The 18,934-nt window shown below is 58.9% G+C and overlaps 2 protein-coding genes across 14 annotated transcripts; one reads left to right on the forward strand and one right to left on the reverse strand.

The window, feature by feature from the left end:
• The first annotated feature begins 1,451 nt into the window (after window positions 1-1,451).
• RGS19 (regulator of G protein signaling 19) lies at window positions 1,452-7,584 on the forward strand. Of its 11 annotated transcripts, none has more exons than XM_081293558.1 (8): window positions 1,610-1,909; window positions 2,160-2,238; window positions 3,724-3,821; window positions 4,276-4,365; window positions 4,547-4,661; window positions 5,841-5,952; window positions 6,030-6,264; window positions 6,337-7,584. In XM_081293558.1, the coding sequence occupies exons 4-8, from the start codon at window positions 4,336-4,338 to the stop codon at window positions 6,526-6,528; spliced, it is 684 nt and encodes a 227-aa protein (XP_081149684.1). In that variant the 5' UTR covers window positions 1,610-1,909; window positions 2,160-2,238; window positions 3,724-3,821; window positions 4,276-4,335; the 3' UTR covers window positions 6,529-7,584. The 11 variants fall into 11 exon arrangements, with proteins under 11 accessions (XP_081149689.1, XP_081149684.1, XP_081149687.1 ...); XM_081293561.1 differs by having other exon boundaries at window positions 3,751-3,821; XM_081293562.1 differs by having other exon boundaries at window positions 1,614-1,909; window positions 4,540-4,661; window positions 5,878-5,952.
• Window positions 7,585-7,730: 146 nt separating this feature from the next.
• On the reverse strand, window positions 7,731-15,146 carry TCEA2 (transcription elongation factor A2). 3 transcript variants are annotated; one of them, XM_081293569.1, is made up of 9 exons: window positions 14,926-15,145; window positions 12,570-12,632; window positions 12,106-12,217; window positions 11,192-11,282; window positions 10,035-10,165; window positions 9,715-9,771; window positions 9,199-9,353; window positions 8,119-9,127; window positions 7,731-7,917 (listed from the first exon to the last, which is right to left on the reverse strand). In XM_081293569.1, exons 1-8 carry the CDS (start codon window positions 14,995-14,997, stop codon window positions 8,870-8,872), a joined length of 939 nt encoding a protein of 312 aa, XP_081149695.1. In that variant the 5' UTR covers window positions 14,998-15,145; the 3' UTR covers window positions 7,731-7,917; window positions 8,119-8,869. The 3 variants fall into 3 exon arrangements, with proteins under 3 accessions (XP_081149695.1, XP_081149696.1, XP_081149697.1); XM_081293570.1 differs by having other exon boundaries at window positions 12,112-12,217; window positions 14,926-15,142; XM_081293571.1 differs by lacking the exon at window positions 9,715-9,771 and having other exon boundaries at window positions 9,199-9,326; window positions 14,926-15,146.
• Between the last annotated feature and the right edge of the window lie 3,788 nt (window positions 15,147-18,934).

The raw sequence follows: 18,934 nt of genomic DNA on the forward strand, positions 1-18,934 counted from the left end.
TGAGAAGAGCTGGGTCTGCAGAGGCAACTAGGGAAGAAGACACTTCTACCAGCAGAAGCTCTACAGGGGAGCAAAGCCTGCAGGCTAAGGCCCAATGCACTGTGGTCTGTGAGGGGGTCTGGAGCAGAGGGCCCAGGCTTTAAGTCCCACCCCCATCACCACATGCCCTCCCTCACTGTTGGGCTCCTCCCTCACTTAAGGGGATGCTCTGTGCAGGCCAAGGGAGTGGAGAGCAGGCCTGAGGGGTCAGAGGACATGGAGGAAGAGGGGATACAAAGTAACATGAGAGGGTGGAAAGTATTTGGACCCCCACCCACTGTCAGCTCCCCACACCTGCATTTCCCTACAGTGGAAAGGCAACGACAACCACTTCGGAATCAGCCAGTTAGGTGGCCTTCACCAGGTGCTGGACATCTCTTTTGGGCCTGCTGGCCCTCACCTGTACCTTCCCCTCAAAACTGGTGTCTAGGCTAAAGCAACAGCTGCTTCCATCCAAATCGGCTTCCTTGCCTCTGTCCTGTTTTTAGTAGCCCATTCACACGACAGCCAGAGCATACTTCTGTTAAATCACCAGGCCCTGAGCACACAGCACTGCAGGCAGCATGGCCACCCAGCTGTTCTCAGCTCAGCCAGGCGTGAGCACTATGCAGTGCCCTGCCCTCAGCCCTCCCACCTCTCACCCAACCATTTCTTGTCTGCTCCCCACCCCCTATCTCAGATACCAGCCATTAGGTCCAAGCTGGTGTATCTGGCTCACTGCCTGGCATTCAGAGGACCCCAGAAACTTCCAATGGAATGAAGAGCTTTTGTGAAGTCTCCAGTTTGCTTCTCGGAGTTCTATACAACTACTTGTGCAATTAGAAGGCATTTGTGCAGAGGACCCCAACACCTGGAGCTGGCCAGGTTGCCTACCTACACTGGGCAGGGCAGGAGCCTGGCAGCCCAGGGAGACCAAAGGCATTCTGCAGACCATTTCCAGAGCAGGGTAAGGGCTAATCTGACACAGGGCCAAAGCATGCTGGGATAACAAATAACCCACATCTGTACTCACTTATAAAAGGGCCAGAAAAGTTGGCCAAAGGGACAGGCATTGGTGGCAAAGGGGACAGTGGAGCTTTAAACTTTAGTATATCTTGGGGCAGCTTGAAGGAGAAACAGGGAGGGACTCAGCCAGACCCTACCAAACATTGTATTCACCCTGGATGCAAGAACTTGCACCCCGGTACCCATCCTGCAGTACAGGAATCTCCTTTCTTGAGAAGTTCCACCAAAGGTGACAGGCTCTTGACCCCATTTTACAAGAGATTCAGGCGAGGGGTTGGCCAAGCAGGACAGGAGTACTCTCAGCGACCAAGGCGCACATAGGGCCCAGGCTCTCCTGCCCTGCGTTGGATGCCCGCATGAATGAAAAGGCCAGAAAGGCCACGCTAAGCAAAGTGGGGTGCCCGCTCCGGCCGCGTTCCACGCGCCTCAAGGCCGGGGCCACTCAGCTCCTCGGTGCGGGCGGATGGGGCACGGGGCCCTGGGCGGGGCGCAGCGAGCGGGGCGGGCCGGCGCCTACCCGCTCAAGGAAGTCCCGGCCCCTGGCTTTGGGGAAGTGCCGCCAGGCGCCTGCGCACTGCTCCTGCGCCCCCTCCCCGCGGCCCGCCGGACTTCGGAGCGCCTGGGCGGCAGAGGCCGGGAAGCGCGGGAGCGCGGCGCTGGGTGCGCGCGCATCGCAGGACGGCGAACAGGCTGTGGGGGAGCGGGCAGGAGCTTCAGAGCCGGCGCCGGGCGCTGCCCTTTCTCGCGCACGTGGACCTGGGCTGCAGTGAGACCCGAGCCCAGCCCCCGCGCGTGGGGGAGGGGGCATCGCTGGAGAGTTCCCCTTTTTCTGCAGTTCAGAGCCGGGGGAAGTGATTGCTCAAAGGTGGGGGCCGGAAGAACCCAGGTTTCCGCGTCTCCCGCCCCCCGAGCCTGGTGGGGAGGGGCAGGGCGGGACACGACACGACACCCAGTCCTCGTCTGCCCCACCCGTTGGGTCCAGCAGCCCTCCGCTGGGCAAGCCGCAGGGGAGGCGCTGCGCCCCCCGGCCCTAGCCAAGCGGGGCTCCGCGCCAGCCTCCCTCCTGGAACGCCGCAGGAGTACCTCCTGCCGTCTGACTTGAGTCCCCACTACAGCAGAGCACGCCCCTTCGACAGCCAGGGTGGGGCCAGACCGAATCCGGCCCTCCCGCCCCCACCCGCCTTTGGGTCGCCGGTGAGTGGGGCGCCAGGGAGACTTCTTTAATTTAAGGGAGGGTGGGGGCGTCAGAGGCTGGATGAAGGGACCCCGAGGAGGAGATAGGTTCCTCCAGACAACCCCACCGGCAGAGGCTAGGCAAGGGAGGTGGGTGGGGAGTGAGGGTCACTAGGGGCTGGGAGGCCTGGCCTGCCTTGTAGGAGACCAGTTGGGATAGCAGCAGATAGGAAAGGTACTAGGCAAAGTATGGGGCTCTGTTAGCCCCCTCCCAAAGGTTACGACATTGTTTTCTGAGATTGTCACTTTTTTATTCTTTTTTTGGCCTGGGCTGGCTGCAGACGTTCTTCTTCCTTCTGTGGAGCAGAACAGCAGCCACTCCCTAGGGATCCTCTGTCCCCAGAGACCAGACTTGTGCCTGCCTGGCCTCTCCTAGCCCAGGCTTGGGGATCAAAGCCTGGGGGGCTGGGGAAGAGGGAGGAGGCCCCCAATGCCAGGATGAGAGGCCAGAAGACCCTGATTCAGACCGTGTGCCCCACAAGAAGGAAAGGCAGTGGTCCAGGGCACCGTGGGCATTCTGGGGATATGTGTGGTTCCGGCTGGGTTGCCGAGGGAGCCAGGTCCAGTGTCTGCCTGGGAGGAAAGGGCTTGCTCCCACCTCTGCACCAAACCAGGTCCCCAGCACCCAGGCTGGACACCATAGACACCCCCTTCTGCCCCACTCTGAGTGGAGCCTCTGAGGACATCTGCAGGGAGAATCTGGAGGAGGAAGAGAGAGCTCTGGGTGCCTGACCTCCAGTGGCTGTGCCCCTTCCTTTCCCTAGAAATTTGGCCCCTGGAGGAGCCCTGCTGCAACTATTCTGTGTCCCTATCAGCTCGAGGGAGCCCGTGGGACCAGGATCTCAGAGGAAGCCAGGCGGGTAGTGAGTGGCCAAGGCCCCCTAAGTGTGTAGATCTCAGGTATTGTCCCCTCTTGTCAGCACATACAGGGAGGGCCCTGGAAGGCTCAACGAAGCCAAACAGGCAGAAACAGGGTTAAAAGGCCACAGCTTGGGGGAGGAGCAGCAGGTGGATAGAAAGTAATGAGAAAATTAAGTGGGATGGATTCTGAGCCTCTAAAAGGGAGGGTAGGGTGGTGGATATGAAGAGCTGGAGGCCTTGCAGGCCCTGACCTGAACACAGGTGGGCACAGGCAAATGGGGGTAAGGCTTTCAAAACTTCCTCCAGGGCTCTGATTGGCCACCTTGCTCCAGTGTCCCTGGAGACATTGGGATTGCATTTGGCTTTAGTGAGGGGGATGAGCTCCCTGTACATCTCACTGGTGGTCCAGGTTCACTGAGGCTCCAACTGGGGAGCTACCCCCGCCTCCTTCCCTGACTCGAACACCCTGCAGTTTCTGGAGGTGTTGGGCAGGGAGGAAAGGGGAGCCCACAGTGTTGGGGGAAGGTGTAAGAGGTATTGAGGACCAAGGAACCTTGTTTCCCCATACACGTTCCTCCTCACCAGTGCATGCTCCACTCCCCACACCCTCAGGAAGTCCTTCCTCAAGTCCCACTCACGTCCTCAATGCTGCAGGCCTAGCTGCCCCTCTGGCCAAGTCCCAGGTGAGTAGTCAGAGTTCTCTGGGTCCCTTTTGGTGGGGAGCACCTCTGCCCACACTCTAACCCCATAGTCTAGGCAGAAAGACCCTAGGGGTAAGAAATAGGTCCAAGTGTCTGACACCCCCACATACCATACACCAGCCTCAAGCCCCAGCCCCCTTGGGAGGGGCTAGGAGCCGGAAACCAAGAAAGAGGAACCCAGGCTTCCGGCTTCCCAGGGACTGAGCGGATAGGGGTGTCCTGGAACCTCGTGTGGGTGCCTTATTTGGGGCCCAGTCTAGAGTGAGAAGCCAAAGGTTGCTGCAGCCCCTTCCTCACTGACCTGGGTCTGCCCCCTGGCCCTAGTGTAAACTAAGGCTGGAGGCAAAAACTCTGGAAGGGGCATGTCTTCTAGGACCTAGAGAATAGGCAGGGGCCAGAGTCATAGGTGCTTAGTGAGCTTGACCCCTTTCCCCAGGCTGTGGTGAAGGTCCTGGAGTTGGCACCACAGAGCCTGGGCAGTCCCCTCCACTCACCCATGCCCACCCCGCATGAGGCTGAGAAGCAGGTAAGCCACTTCCTCCTCACCTCTGCCTCAGGGAGGGTGGGGGGCAAGCAGGGAGAGGAGCTGGGAGAATCTCCAGGGTATCTGGGGGCTGAGGGTCATGCCCTTGGGAGCATAGCCAGATGCCGGGTCCAGTGGGCTCTGCCCTAGAGGCTAAGGCAGCCCCATCTTTCCCAGCACACAGGGCCAGAGGAGGCGGACAGGCCCCCCCCAATGTCCAGCCATGATGTGGTCCCCCCGGCGGCCCCCAGCCGCAACCCCTGCTGTTTGTGCTGGTGTTGCTGCTGCAGCTGCTCCTGGTATGTGGGCCTGGGGGGGCATAGTTCACTGAGAGGGGCCAAACCCAGGGACTCTAGGGACTCGTGGGTGGCTCCATGGCATCACCTGTGGGCAGTTGGCCCTTTCCACCTCAAAGCATTGTCCTGTCCCGGGACTGCTGGGCCCTGGTGGCCAGCACCCACGCCCCCTGGAGGACTTTATGTGACTCCTGTGCCTGGTGTACTGAGGGCTCCCCATGTGCAAGGACCAGGCCTGCTGCATGCACAGGGGAGCATACTGCACACACCCATCAGTGCCTCTGTGAGCCAGCCCAGGCAACACTCTAGGAGCCCAGAGGAACACAAGAGGCCCAGACCCTGCAGTAGGGCACATTTGAGCAGAGACCCAGCTGAGGGAACAGCAGTCCTAGCACCCAAGATATCTGCACGAGGGAAGCAGTGAAGCTCCAGGTGGTGACAGGATTCCCTTAGGTATGTAGGGAAGCGGAGGGTCATGGGCCTTGCAGAAGCCTGGCCCTCCTCAGGGTTGGGGACCCAATGGAGTCTACTAAACAGTAACAACAAGGCCTGAGCCCAGGCAAGGGGCTCAGCCATGAATTCAAGGGACAGGACAGGGTGGGGACTGTGTCTACCGAGAAACAGGATGTGGCAGGAACGCAGTGTATCTAGAACTTTGGGCTTTAGATGTCTGTCCCCCAACGCAGCAGTTGGCTGGGCATAGACTTGGGGCCAGCACTGACAGAACAAGTTTCCCTTGGAGCCAGGGTCAGGATCCAGGACCAGACAGATGTAAACACAGACTGAAGGTTCTGACCCTGCATCAACCAGCAGTTCCAATTATTGATATCAGGCCTGCAGTGTGGGCCTGTGAGTAGCCTCTTCAGAAAGAGACAAACAGAGGTCAGGCCGAGAAGCCCTAGATCCTGCCCATTAAGCCAGGGAAGGGGAGAAGCTGAGGAGCCACAGAAGCACAGATGGTCAAACTACTGACCAGGAAGAAGTACTATGGGTACCAGGAAGGAGTACTGGGTACTATGGCCAGGACATCAGCCTGTATAAGTGGATTCAGTAAGGGCCCCAGAAAGTGTGGAAAGATCCAGTGCTCAGGACCACGCTCCCTACACATGTGCCAGGCACAGATCACGCTTGCTCACATGCCAAGGCCACATGAGGCTATGGCAGCACCTGTGGACGTCCCAGGTGCCCAGGGCAGAGCCACCTTCCTCTCTGCTGCCAGGAACCAAGAGCGGCGGCGAGCATGGCAGGCCTCACAGGAGAGCAAGCTGCAGCCCCTCCCCAGCTGTGATGCCTGGTGAGTTCTGCTGCCAGGGGCATCTGTGTCAAGGGGCAGGAGGGGACAGGCCTAATGTGCTCCGTCCCTGCCTTCAGCACCCCCCCAAGCCCTGAGGAGGTACAGAGCTGGGCGCAGTCCTTCGACAAGCTGATGCACAGCCCAGCGGGCCGCAGTGTGTTCCGCGCCTTCCTGCGGACAGAGTACAGCGAGGAGAACATGCTCTTCTGGCTGGCCTGCGAGGAGCTGAAGGCAGAGGCCAACCAGCACGTGGTGGATGAGAAGGCGCGGCTCATCTATGAGGACTACGTGTCCATCCTGTCCCCCAAGGAGGTGCGCCAGCTGCTGGCACGGGTTGGGGTGGCCTGGGGAGGATGCCTCTGACCTCGGTGCCCCGTCCCACAGGTGAGCCTGGACTCCCGAGTGCGGGAGGGCATCAACAGGAAGATGCAGGAGCCGTCTGCGCACACATTTGACGATGCGCAGCTGCAGATCTACACGCTCATGCACAGGGACTCGTACCCTCGCTTCCTCAGCTCCCCGGCCTACCGCACCCTGCTGCTCCGGGGGTCCCCACAGTCCTCTTCGGAGGCCTAGGCTCCAAAGGGCTCAGGAACCCCACCCTCTGGTGGGCAGACTCAGGGCTCACACTAGTGGCCCCCACGTGGCTGGCCCAGGATCTCCACCCCTGGAAGCAGCCCAGGCCCAGGGGGAAGTGCCACACCCATGACTCCTCCCCTCACCAGCCTGCTGCTGCCCAGGACATGTCTCTTGTTGGTAGCAGGAGACCCTCCTACTTGAGCTGTCTGCACTGCAGAACCAGACCCAGAACCAGGTTCAAGTGACAGGACCTGAATATATTTTACATATTCATGAACTCTAATCCTGGAAACATCTCCTTACTGTATGTTTTACCAAGAAAGAAAAAAAAAAGTTTTCATATTTATCTCCATTCCTACACCCCCAAAATGAGATCTTATTCTTGAAGATGTAGTTGAAACAGAAGCCTATATGTATGCCCACTTTGCCGGGGGAGACAGGAAAATGAGGGATCATCCTTGACTGCTCCCAGACCCTCCCCACAGCAGTGGCCTCTGGAAGCTGAACTCAGCCTCACCCAGGTGGGCTCCAGACCTGGTGTCTGCCTCCTGAGCCCTGAAGCAGGATCAGGCTTGAGCTGACACAGACTGCAGGAGTCCCTGGTAGGTATCATACCTCCCAGAGGGGTGGCCACTAAGGAGGCAACCTTCCCAAGAGTCCTTTGGTGCTGTCACAATGTTGTCTTCATCACAGGCTCCATAAGGCATCATCTCATTCCTCTGAATTTCTGGGAGCTTCAATGACTTCAAGCAGGAATTGGCCAAGGGCCAGGACCCCATTCCCTTGGGGCAAACTGCATTCTGCCTCCCCCAGTGGAGGCAGGATGAGGCAGGCTGTCCTAAAGAGGGGGCTGGGCCCTGGCTGCCCATCCCATGGGTGGGTGCTGAGCAGGTCAGTCTGACCCCTCACATGGACCCCAGGTTGTCTGTATATACAAGGCCCCTTCCCCACCTGCCCTCAGCCAAGTCGGTAGGGCCTGCCCCATGGCACACTCAGGAGAGGCAGCGCCACCCCATCGTCCTAGCCTTGTGGCACATGTGATCTCTCCAAAAGTCGCCTAAGCTCTTGCCTCTGAAGCTGCCCTGCTAGGGCTAAGCCCAAGAGTTGCCTGTCCCCAGGGAGGGTGTCCACAGCAGCAGAGAAGAAACAGATAGGCTCAGTTGAAGCCTGTGTACAGCCCACCAGGAGCAAGGCCCAAGGATGGCAAGATGGCAAACAAAACATTTAATAACAGGGCAAAGGGCAGAAAGGTGCACACCAGGCAGCTGGGGCAGGGCATGCCGCCTACTGGGAGTCTCCAGAGAAGCTGTGTCCACCAAGAATGCAGAGGGGCAGCATTGGCCAGGACCTGGGGCTACAGCGCAGCTGCACAAGTGCTCAGCAGAACTGCAGGGAAGCAGTGAGGTGGCCAAGCCATGGTTTCAGGACTGCCAGGGCTGGGGTCTCCACCCGCCCCCACCATCCCTGAAATGACTAGGAGGCAGGCTGGGCATGGCCACCCCTGGCTCACGCCACAGACCCTACATGAGCCAAGGTACCCACTTACAGAGAATAGGGTTGGGGGTTGTCCTGAGCCCACCCACCTACCTTCCAGCGGTTTCCACATTCATTGCAAACAACAAAGGTGGTCATGGGCTCATCAGAGCTGCGGGTCTGTACCTGTAAGGCAGGTGGAGCCCAGGGTCACCACCAATCTCTGCAAAGGGTGTCCCTTGACCTAAGCAGTGCTGGCCTCAGCCCCTGGGGCAGCCTGGGTGACCTGATCTGAGAATGCCCAGTCTTCCAGAGCTGAGCCTGTTGGTACATGAGCCACCAATGGGGAAGTCCTTGTATGGGTCCGAAGGGCCTTGCAAAGCTAAGACTGTCAGCTGAGAATAGGAGGGACCCCATATTGGGGTGACTAGCAGGGATGCCAGTGACCATAGCCACCTTCCAGGAGGCACAAGGGCAAGCCTCATCCCACAGGACCATGGGAAACCAAGACAGCCCTGCACAGACCAAGGCCCCTTGCAGGGCTGGGGCCTTGTTTCCACAGGGAAACAGCAGTTATTCACTGGCCTCCGCAGCCTCACCAGACTTACAACCTCTACCTTCTTCCCAAGCTCCCACCATCACTTGTCTCCCCAGACACTTCGGCATCCACTTCCACAGCAGGGTCAGGATCCTGCCTGCACTGACACCCTCATGTCTCCTGTACTAGGCAGGACAGCCCTCCAGCTTCTGTACCCCAGATCAAGTGGGACTCCCACCTGAGACACTACTTACTAGGCTGGGAGTCCTGGGGAAATGAGGGCCCTGAAAATGCAGGAGAAATCCACACTTGGGCCTCTGCCCTGGCCTAAGTCCAGGCATGAGAGCAGCCCCCACCCAGCCAGGTGGTGACAGGTGTGGGCTCCAAGGAGAGTATGAATGCCCAAAGACATGGGCTCAGGAAGTGGCAGCCACTCGCCTGCGTGTAGGTACAGTTCTTCTTCCTGCACTTGCCACAGGTGAACAGGTCTGTCTGAGTGCCACCTGTGCGTGCCATCTGGTGCTCACGGATGGCCTCCTTGGTCATGGCCTTGCGGATCTCCTTCAGCTCATCACTGGCCATCTCCTGGGGTGAGGGCCAAGTGCTCAGCCTGCAGCCCCACAGAAGCAGCCCCCAGCCCCTGCAGTGGGGCTCACCTCTGATGTCATCACCGCAATCTGCTGGGGGGTTATGGCACCACACAGCACATTCCGCCGGAGGTCAGGGTTCTTGGCATCCTTCAGGTTGGCAATGCGACTGCGCACACGGTTCTTGTACTTCATGTCTGTGTTTCCCACATCCCGGAAGATGCGTGCGGGCATTTAAGGACCCATGAGGCCACTGTGCTCCACCTGCCCTGCTGGGGGCCATGTGGGGATGTTCTGCCCAGCTACACAGGAGCACTCCACCCACCCAGCCTGGTGAGGAGCTGAGGGGCCACAGTGCTGCACCTCCCCCAGACACATTCCTAACTGAGACCTAGGCCCCACCAGCAGGCCATGCCAGCCTCTTGGCTCCTCCAGGGAGGGCCCTCCCAGGGCTAGCCACCCCATGATCCAGACAGGCACAGGGCAGCCCAGCAATGGTATCCCCCAGCCACCAAGGGGACCTGGGGCCAGTAGCCTATAGACCACCAGAAGCCCTGGGCCCCAAAATCCCTGCACAAAGGATATATTCCTCAATCTGGGCCGACAGTCGCTCACAGTCTGCACCAACAGCCGCATGGTCATCTGCAAGAGGGAGCCCTCACTTGCCACCCACTTGCTTTTCTGCCTGCACCAAACCCTGGCAGCGAGGAGATACACTCACATCCCTGGGGTCACTGCCCAGGATCCAGGTTCTCTGGTAACCCCAAACACCTCCTGCCTCCTCCAGGGTCACAACAGATTGGGGGAAGAGAGCCACATCCCTGAAGTAGGCCTCTACAGCAGGCAGGGGCAGGCCACCCTGTGAGTCTGGGTGCATATCCAGCCAGGGCCTGCCAGGCACTCACGGTCTGTTTGCAGGGCAGTGGTCAGCATCTCCCGGCACTTGTTGCGCACAGCATCACAAGTAACAGGCACTGGGGGAAACGTGGTAATCCTTGGGGTGGACAGCATCCTGGGCAGCTCCGGCCTCTTGCGGCTGGAGAGACAGGGTTAGACTTAAGGCCACAAGCACCCTAGTAGGATGCTGGTCCCCAGAAAAGTAAATGTCATGGCACCATCCCCACCTTCAAAGCCAATCTGCTGTACCCTGACAGGCCCTGGCAATGGCCTATCTTCAGTCAATGCCCATGCAGCCTGCCCAGCTGCCCAGAGGAAGAAGTAGACTGTAAAGTCCCTAGTGATCAGGGCTCACTCCCCAAATGGGGACAGAATGCTGGATTCTTTTCCCAGAATGATCTGTGCAGCATCCCCAGCTGCTCAAAATGAGCTGGGGATTTCCTGACACCTCTAAAGTGTTCCCCTTGCAGAGGACCCAACCATGGGCCACTTTACAAACACCTCTCTCTGTTGATGGCAAACCAAGGACAGGGAGTGACCTATAGCTGCCTGGAGGAAAGATGACGTAGGAGCTGCCCAAAGTTCAGCCTGTCCTGACCAGGGCCCAGCCTGCATTCACTTACTGCCCAGACTGGTCAAGGGCAAAGCGATCCTCAACCACAGCCTGTCACCAGCAGAATTCCCAGTCTCCATAGCAACAGGAGCCTGACTTCCCTCCTGGGGACAGTGATGGCCACATATACTTTCAGGACAGGAGAGGGGAATCAGACACCCTGCTTCTGACTCTGAGCAGGATCTTGTAGAAGGGGTTCCAGCCTCAAGTGACCCCAGGCTGAAGGGGACATCCAGAGCAGGCCAGTGAGAACTAGACCAGGACAGGGTCTTGAGGAAGCAGGCAGAGGGTTCCTACAGAGGATCAGATGTGCAGCAGCTCTCTGCTGAGGAAGATGTATGTCAGGGGTCTCACTGACCTCTGGGAAGACATGGCCACCCACCTCAGATGGCTGGGGCAGGGAGTCTCAGCTGTGAGACACAGTGCCCAGCATGAGGCTGACAAGCATCCTTAGAGAAAGCCCCTCCTTCAGTGCAGTGCCTAGGCACATGAGCAACAGCACCCTTTTTCTGCTGAGGCAGGAGGGTGTACACCTGAATTCAGGTATGCTACCTGGGATCCATGGCCTCTGAGCTATCCTTTGAGGATGATGTGGGCAAAGGTGTGCCCTTCCCCCGGTTCCTGGTTTTGGCATCAGAAGCATCTGCCATTGTCAGAAAAGAGAGGGACAGACTGGTCAGGGGCAGGCCACCATCAAGGTTAAGTTCCATCACCACCAGCCCTTTTCCAACAAAGTGCCAGGAGGCCACCAGGTCTTCCTGCCAGTGGTCCTCTCTCCCCCATCAAGCCCATCTACCTCCCCTCACATTCCCCACTCAAGCAGCTCACTGTGAGGCCCCTCCAGGGCCCCCTCCTGCCCATCCAGGGCCTGCCTTGGGGACTAGGACATGAATATGGTACTCCCAAAGGCCACACAACTGGAAAGTCTCAAGAGATGATGGTCGTCTCTCAAGGGTGTGGACAGAACTCAGGAGAGGCTTGGTCCTTCCCAGGTCCAGAAACAAGGCTACCTCCCTACCCCATGGGGGATCTGTGCCACCGAGGCATCCTGTCCCCAGGAGGAGACCATCTTCCCTCAACCCAACTTTCTCTAGTGGTAGCTCCATCTCCTCCTTCTCCATCACTGATAACCTGGAGCATCCTGGCCTTACTCTTCTCCTCTGTGTGATCTAAAACAGCCCAACTCCCTCCTTCTAGGGCTCCTGGATGTCCTCAATGTTCAGTCCAGGTTCTGCACTTGACTCTGCTCTCTACCTGTTCTATATGGAAATCACTCCCCAACACACACCTTTGTTCCAATAGTCATGCCCTACAGACTATCCCACCCATCACTGATGGGCACCCATTGGTCCACTTCCACCCTGAGCTTGGCTCCAGACTTCCTGTAGCCCACTTCCAGGAGGCCAGCTCAGGGTAGCACAGCCAGCAAGAGGCCAAGTGTCCCCTGAACCAGCATGTGGCCTGACCCACACCCAGGAGCTTCTTCCAGGACTTGATGAGGGACTTGGCCAGCGCAATGACCTCCTCGTCCGAGCTCTGTTTCCGCAGGGCGTTGACAGACATCCCAACACGGGTGGACTGCAAGGCAAGTGGCCTAGGTTGGGAGATGGTGGAGACCCATCCCAGGGGTCAAACCCTCTTAGCAGACCCTTGGTGGCTTCCATAAGGCAGGGTCTGGGGACCAATCATGAGGAAGTAGACACCTCTCTTAGTGGCTCTTGTCCCATGTGGAACCCAGGACAGAGTGAGTTATTCTCAGATGTACCCTCCCTGCCTCATCAAGCATTAGAGAAAGGCAGGGACCCTCTCCTCAAAACTGGTGTTTGTGCCAACCAAACCCTAGGGTGGGGGTAGGCATAGGAAGCCCTGCCACATGCCGGCGGCATGACTATTCCTGGAACTGTGCTGGGCTGCAGCAGGCAGGGCCTACCTGGAGCAGGTGTAGAGTGATAGGCATGGCCTTCAGCTCCCGCAGCAGGTCCATGGCTCCCTCCTGGAAGGAGAAAGGACCTTCATAAAGGGACTTTAGACCTCAGCAGACAATCTTACCTCCTGCCCATGAGGGAAAACACAAGGCAGTAACAATTTGGAGATCAGAAGGAAACCACAATTATTCCACCAGGAGATGCTCAGAGCTCTGCACCAAGAGAGTTCCTGCCCCATGGCAGGGGCCTTTATTGCCCCTATCTCAGGGTAGGAGAAGGGCTTTGTAGTCTCACTCCTCACGGTAACATGGCTTCCCAACCCACATCCCTGGCAACGACCTCCCTGACCTCACTCAACATCAGGTCATTGACCAAACAAGAAGAGTAGAAAGGCCACAGCTCCTTCCCAGTAGTAAGGAACACACCCAGATGAAGGTATACCCCAAGTTCCTTGGCCCCCTGTCCCATCCAGGCCCTGGTGGGTAGGATAGCCTCTCCTTATAGTGCTCAGCAGGCCAAACCCTTAGGGAACCCTCACTCTGGTTACACCACAACTAGCACCCACAAGGCTCATAGTCCCACTCCTCATGCATCCCCCCAGGACAGCCCCCATCCCTCCTCTGGACCTTGCAACAAATTCCCTGGTCTCCCTCCTCTGCTCCATCCCTGCCCAAGATCTTTATTTCCTTAAAATCCTCATCACACTTCCACAGCGGACAGGCTCCTCAATATTCCCTAAGGGTGCCACCCCAGGACCCTTGCTCCTGAAGATGCTCTGCCCAATACCCCCCCCCCCGCACATTGACAGATTTCATGCCCCCCAGCTTGTTCAAACACCTTCTCCTACTTAGGACTCACCTCATGTAATACCCTACCCTGCCCCTGCCTTGCTGTCCTCCACAAACCACATCACTTTATCCTGCTGTATGTTCACATTGTGTCTCCCCACACTACAAAGGGGGCCAAGACAACCCACAGCCACTCAGGTAGAGAAGCTGGCCTGCCCCAGTATGTGTGACTTCTATGCTAAGGCACCCCTATTTACCCCACCAAGGTAGATCCTACCCCTCTGGCCCTGCAAAGACCAGCCCTGAGGTGACCTCTGGGAGGACAGGTGATCCCCCAGAGGCAAAGGCAGTCCTCCCCTGCAGCTATGTGCACCAGGTGACACAGCTCCAGAGAGTCATAAAAACCACACTACAGCCACAAGTCCCCAAGGGTCCTCTCAAGTGCTGCAAGAACCCTGGAGGCCCCTCCTCTGCATCCTCTCATGCTGTGCTTCCACCAGCCATCCATACCCTGTCACCCCTCCTGCCAGCTCATGTGTTGCCATCAGAAGCATCTGATTGTCAGAAAAGAGAGGGACAGACTGATCAGCGGCAGGTCACCATCATGGTTCAGTTCATCACCACCAGCCCTTGTCCAACAAAGTGCCAGGAGGCCACCAGGTCTTCCTGCCAGTGGTCCTCTTTCCCCCATCAAGCCCATCTACCTCCCCTCACATTCCCCCATCTCAGCCCCCTCCCACTTAGGATTCCTTCAAGGAACAAAACACCTTTCTACGGTCAGCAGGTCATTGTTCACTCCCTCTCTGCTGCCCACCATAACCCAGAGGTAAGTAAGCACAGTCTTGGCGGGGTTGTTTCCAGCTTAAACAAATGTGTGGGAGCCTGCCCCCTTCCTGGTGTACACAGGCCCAACCCTGCTTGTTCCAAATAGCTACCCCGACCCACACTGAAGTCACAGCCCTGGGCAAGCTACGCAGGCCTGAAAAGCCCGTGACTCAGCCGCCTTCACCACCCGGAGTTGTCCCGTGGGGGCGCGGTCCCATTCAGTGCGCTGGCGGGCTCCTTCCAGACCCCTCCCCAACCGAGCCAGGCAGGATGCAGGATGCGCAAAGGATGCTCCCTGGAGGCTGCACGGGTTGCCAACGTATGAAGCTGGGCTGGACCCTGGAGGCCTCGCACGCCTCCTATGAGGCTCAGCATCCGCAGTCAAGCGGTCTGGCTGCAGGGGCAGAGCCGGCCCTACTCCGCTCTCCACCACCTGCCCACACCGGCTGGCTGCTAGCTGAGGCCCGGCTAAGGGAGGGAGAGAATTTATTAGAGGAACCTCGTTCTTAAGGGTTGTGACAGACAAGGAGAAGCCGGGCCAGGACAGGAACGCCTCCCGCCGCCTACGGGCGGGAGGGCCGGCAGGGCGGGGCGGCGTCTAATCCAGAGCGGTGGTCCGGGGACGAGGTGGAGGGCGGGCCCGGGGCGGGGGTCTGGGCCAGGGCGACATCTCGTCCCGCCTGCGGTGGGCACGATGGGGTCTCGGCGGGACTTGGGACCCGGGGTCCTGGCGGCCCGCGCCCCTCACCGCGCTCTTTCTGGTCACCATCTTGTCCAACCTCCGGGCGATCCGCGCAATTTCCTCCTCCTTGCCCATCATCGCCTTGGGGCCAGCACCCTGCTCAGCTCAGCAACCCAGCCCGGCCGGACCAGGGCCGCAGCCGCCGCGACCCTCGGCCCAAACCCCCCGATCGGCGGCTGCGCACTGCATGATGGGACGCGGAGTCCCCGCCCCGCGGACTACAACTCCCAGAAGCTCCAGCGGCGCACACAGCTTCCTGGGAAAAGTAGTCCTGACAAGGCCTCCAGCGGATGACCCAGCCCACAATACCCTGCGCAGAGGACGAGAGGGCGGGGCGGGGAAGGAGTGGGAGGAGGGAAGGGCGGGGCACTCAGGGCGGAGCGGAGTGGGGGCGGGGCTAGGATGAAAAGAGGAGCGGCGAACAGGGAGCAGGGCAACGGGCGGCGAGGGACCAAGGTGAGAAGGAGGCGCGACGGGCGGGGCGGGAGGAGCTAGGAGGAGGAGGCGTGGGCGGGGAGGGGAGGGACTAGGGGAGGAGGAGCGACAGGCGGGGAAGGGAGGGGCTACGGGAGGAGGAGGAGTGGGCGGGGCGGGGAGGGACTAGGGAAGGAGGAGGAGCGACGGGCGGGGCGGGAGGAGCTAGGAGGAGGAGGCGTGGGCGGGGAGGGGAGGGGCTACGGGAGGAGGAGGAGTGGGCGGGGCGGGGAGGGACTAGGGAAGGAGGAGGAGCGACGGGCGGGGAAGGGAGGGGCTACGGGAGGAGGAGGGGTGGGCGGGGCGGGGAGGGACTAGGGAAGGAGGAGGAGCGACGGGCGGGGAAGGAAGGGGCTACGGGAGGAGGAGGGGTGGGCGGGGCGGGGAGGGACTAGGGGAGGAGGAGGAGCGACGGGCAAGGAGGGGAAGGGCTAGGGGAGCAGGAGGCGCGGGCGGGGCGGGGAGGGACTAGGGGAGGAGGAGCGACAGGCGGGGAAGGGAGGGCTACGGGAGGAGGAGGAGTGGGCGGGGCGGGGAGGGACTAGGGAAGGAGGAGGAGCGACGGGCGGGGCGGGAGGAGCTAGGAGGAGGAGGCGTGGGCGGGGAGGGGAGGGGCTACGGGAGGAGGAGGAGTGGGCGGGGCGGGGAGGGACTAGGGAAGGAGGAGGAGCGACGGGCGGGGAAGGGAGGGGCTACGGGAGGAGGAGGGGTGGGCGGGGCGGGGAGGGACTAGGGGAGGAGGAGGAGCGACGGGCAAGGAGGGGAAGGGCTAGGGGAGCAGGAGGCGCGGGCGGGGCGGGGAGGGACTAGGGGAGGAGGAGGGGCGAGGGACGGGACGGGGAGGGGCTAGGGAAGGAGGAGGCGCTGGGCCGGCCACAATGACGTCTTTACGTTGGTTCCCGGTCGCTCCCACTTTCCAGATGTTCTCGTGGTTCCCGGAGCCAGAACCTGAGGCTCCGATACCCTTTTCCCTGTCCTGTGGCTCCGCTGACCCCTGCACTCGTCGTCCTAGGGCATAGTTTGAATTGTTCATGCCTCTGGTAGAGGTTCCTCCACCAAGAAGCCTGCGGGCATTGGGCGGTGTGAGGGGCAGTAGCCAGAAGTGGGGCCTGGAAGGGTGCCCGCCCCTTGAGGAAGACGCCCTGGAATCCTGGAGATGCTGTGAGGACAAGTCCAGCCTCCGAAGTCAGCCTACCAGGGCACAAATCCCAAGCTCTGCACATTGACTGCTTTTTCCTCAGTCTCCCCACCTGTGACTTGGGACTATAGAGTCCCCTCACAGCACTACTGTCAGGATGATGTGCACTGACTCATACTGGGAACAGAGCAGGGCGGTTAGCTCTCATGGCATTGCCACGGAGGTTTCCAGGAAGGGTCAGATTGCCCTCAGCCAGAGGATGCCAGGTCAGAGAGAGAGGAGGCACAGGGCCAGCATCTCCACCACTGCCTGCCACCTGCTCAGGATGCAGATGCTGGGTGGTGTACTGGAGGGGCACAAATCTGGGGGAGAGTCCAGGCCAAGGGACTGGTGACTATATTCTTATGGGGCCTACTGTTACTGAAATTAAAGCCAAAGAACCATGAGGCCAGGTGGCAGGTTGGCTGACCAGATACCCTGGGCTGACCAGCCCTGGGCTCTCAGAGTCATTAATTAGATATGATTGAGCTCCCAGGAGTTATTGTGCAAATGGAATCATGGTCATGGTCAGTTATGAGATTCATCTTCTTTAATATTTATTTTTTACTTGTAGTTGGACACAATACCTTTATTTCATTTACTTATTTTTATGTGGTGCTGAGGATTGAACCCAGGACCTCCGCACATGCTAGGTGAGCGCTCTACCGCTGAGCCTCAATCCCAGCCTGAGAGTCATCTTTATCACTAGGAAAAAGCATCGGATTCCTTATAGGTAACAGTGTTTACAAATGCACCCCATGATGGGTGAACACAGCCATCCCAACTTCCACATGGACTGATTTTGCCCCTTTTTGTGAGCCAGGTCTATTTTTCATCCCAGCCTAACCAAGCTAGTCCTCTGTGGCCAGTATCCTGTGTGCAGGAGTCAAGGCTAAGTGTCTAGCCACACCATGAGCTCCAAGAGAGGCTGGAACCACATGCTCTTCAACCACCTTCTGAATAGCTGATACCAACCATACCAACAAGCTGTCAGGATCCCATAAAACCAGTTCTGGGGCTACCCTTGTGCAAGAACCCCAGAAGAATGGCTTCAGAGCTCCAGGCTGTGAGGGCTGCACAATTGGCTCCCCGCCATCCATGGTGTCAGGTCCATGCACACTGCCCAGCCAGCCCTTGGAGACACAGGTTTCTCAGGGCAGAATTGATTTGAAGGCTATCTAAAGAAAGCCCATACCCAAGCTGAGGGACCCTCTGACTACCAGGATTCATCATCACGTCACCCCACATGCTCTGTGTACTGTTGCTGGGAACCCCAGTGGTCACTTCACCCAGGAGTGAACCTTGCCCTTCAGTGAGTCAGGAAAGCAGCACTTGAGTTTTAAGGGTGACAATTGTGGGGAGATGCTTCATAGCTGTGTGCTGATACGATCGATCAGTTTCCTTTACAGTCCCGTGCGTTTCATTCAGATACTGTCGTGTTGCATGGCACTAACACAAGGACAGGGAGCTGAGGAGCTTCCAGCCAAGCACCAGGGCTACTTGCTGAGCAGAGTGCTGTGCTGGGCTGCATGCCTTGGGCCCACTTCCCTCCTCCAGAAGAGGCCAGATAGCTTCCCTCCTTGGGCTGCAGTAGGGCCATATGAGATTGCTCAAAGGAATCTGCCATATCTAGGGGGTCTCCCCTGGGCTCCCTTGGTGTAGCCCTTGAAGAAGAAGGCTGGGAGGCTGGGTCTCTGTGCAGAAGGTGTCTCCTGAGTGGGTCCAGCCTGTGGGCTGAATCAAGGTACAGTCTGAGAAGCATGATAGCCTGGCTCATAGCAGGAACAGGTGAGTAAAGGAAGGAGTAGACCAGGCAGATGGGGTGTTAGAGGCTTCCATCTGGGTGGGTCCCACTGAGGCTGGAAGTGGCCCATGATATGAGCAGCAACAGCCTGTAGGTGGCAGGAGCGAGCCACAGACCTGCCTGGACATTTCATCCTCCCCTAGGGAGGTCCAGCAAGCTCCCAGCAAGAGCCACACTGTCCAGACAGGACCACTAAGCAACCAGGATGAGAATGTGGCTCTTGCTTATAAGGTTGTGGCACCGACCAACTCCAACACTCCTAATCCCAGTCTTAGAATCCCTGTTCCCAGGCCCCTTCTGTGGTCCTAACCTCTATGCCCTTGCTCAGAGGCCCCCCTGGGCTGGGCCTCATCAATCTGGGAAACTTCTTCTCTGGAGCATATGACCCCCAAAACTTCCTGGGTCCCTAGACCTCCAGGCCCTCAGGAAGCCACAACCAGGTATGACATCAGGACAGGAGGATTCTCCTGGGGATGTTTGCCCCAACAGGGCCCTGTGTCCCCCAGGCCTCACCTTAGCTCAGCACAGGGGGAGGGGAGGGATGTCACACTACCCAGGTT

Source organism: Spermophilus citellus, assembly GCF_964194105.1.
Source record: "Spermophilus citellus genome assembly, chromosome: 4".
NCBI lineage: Eukaryota > Metazoa > Chordata > Mammalia > Rodentia > Sciuridae > Spermophilus > Spermophilus citellus.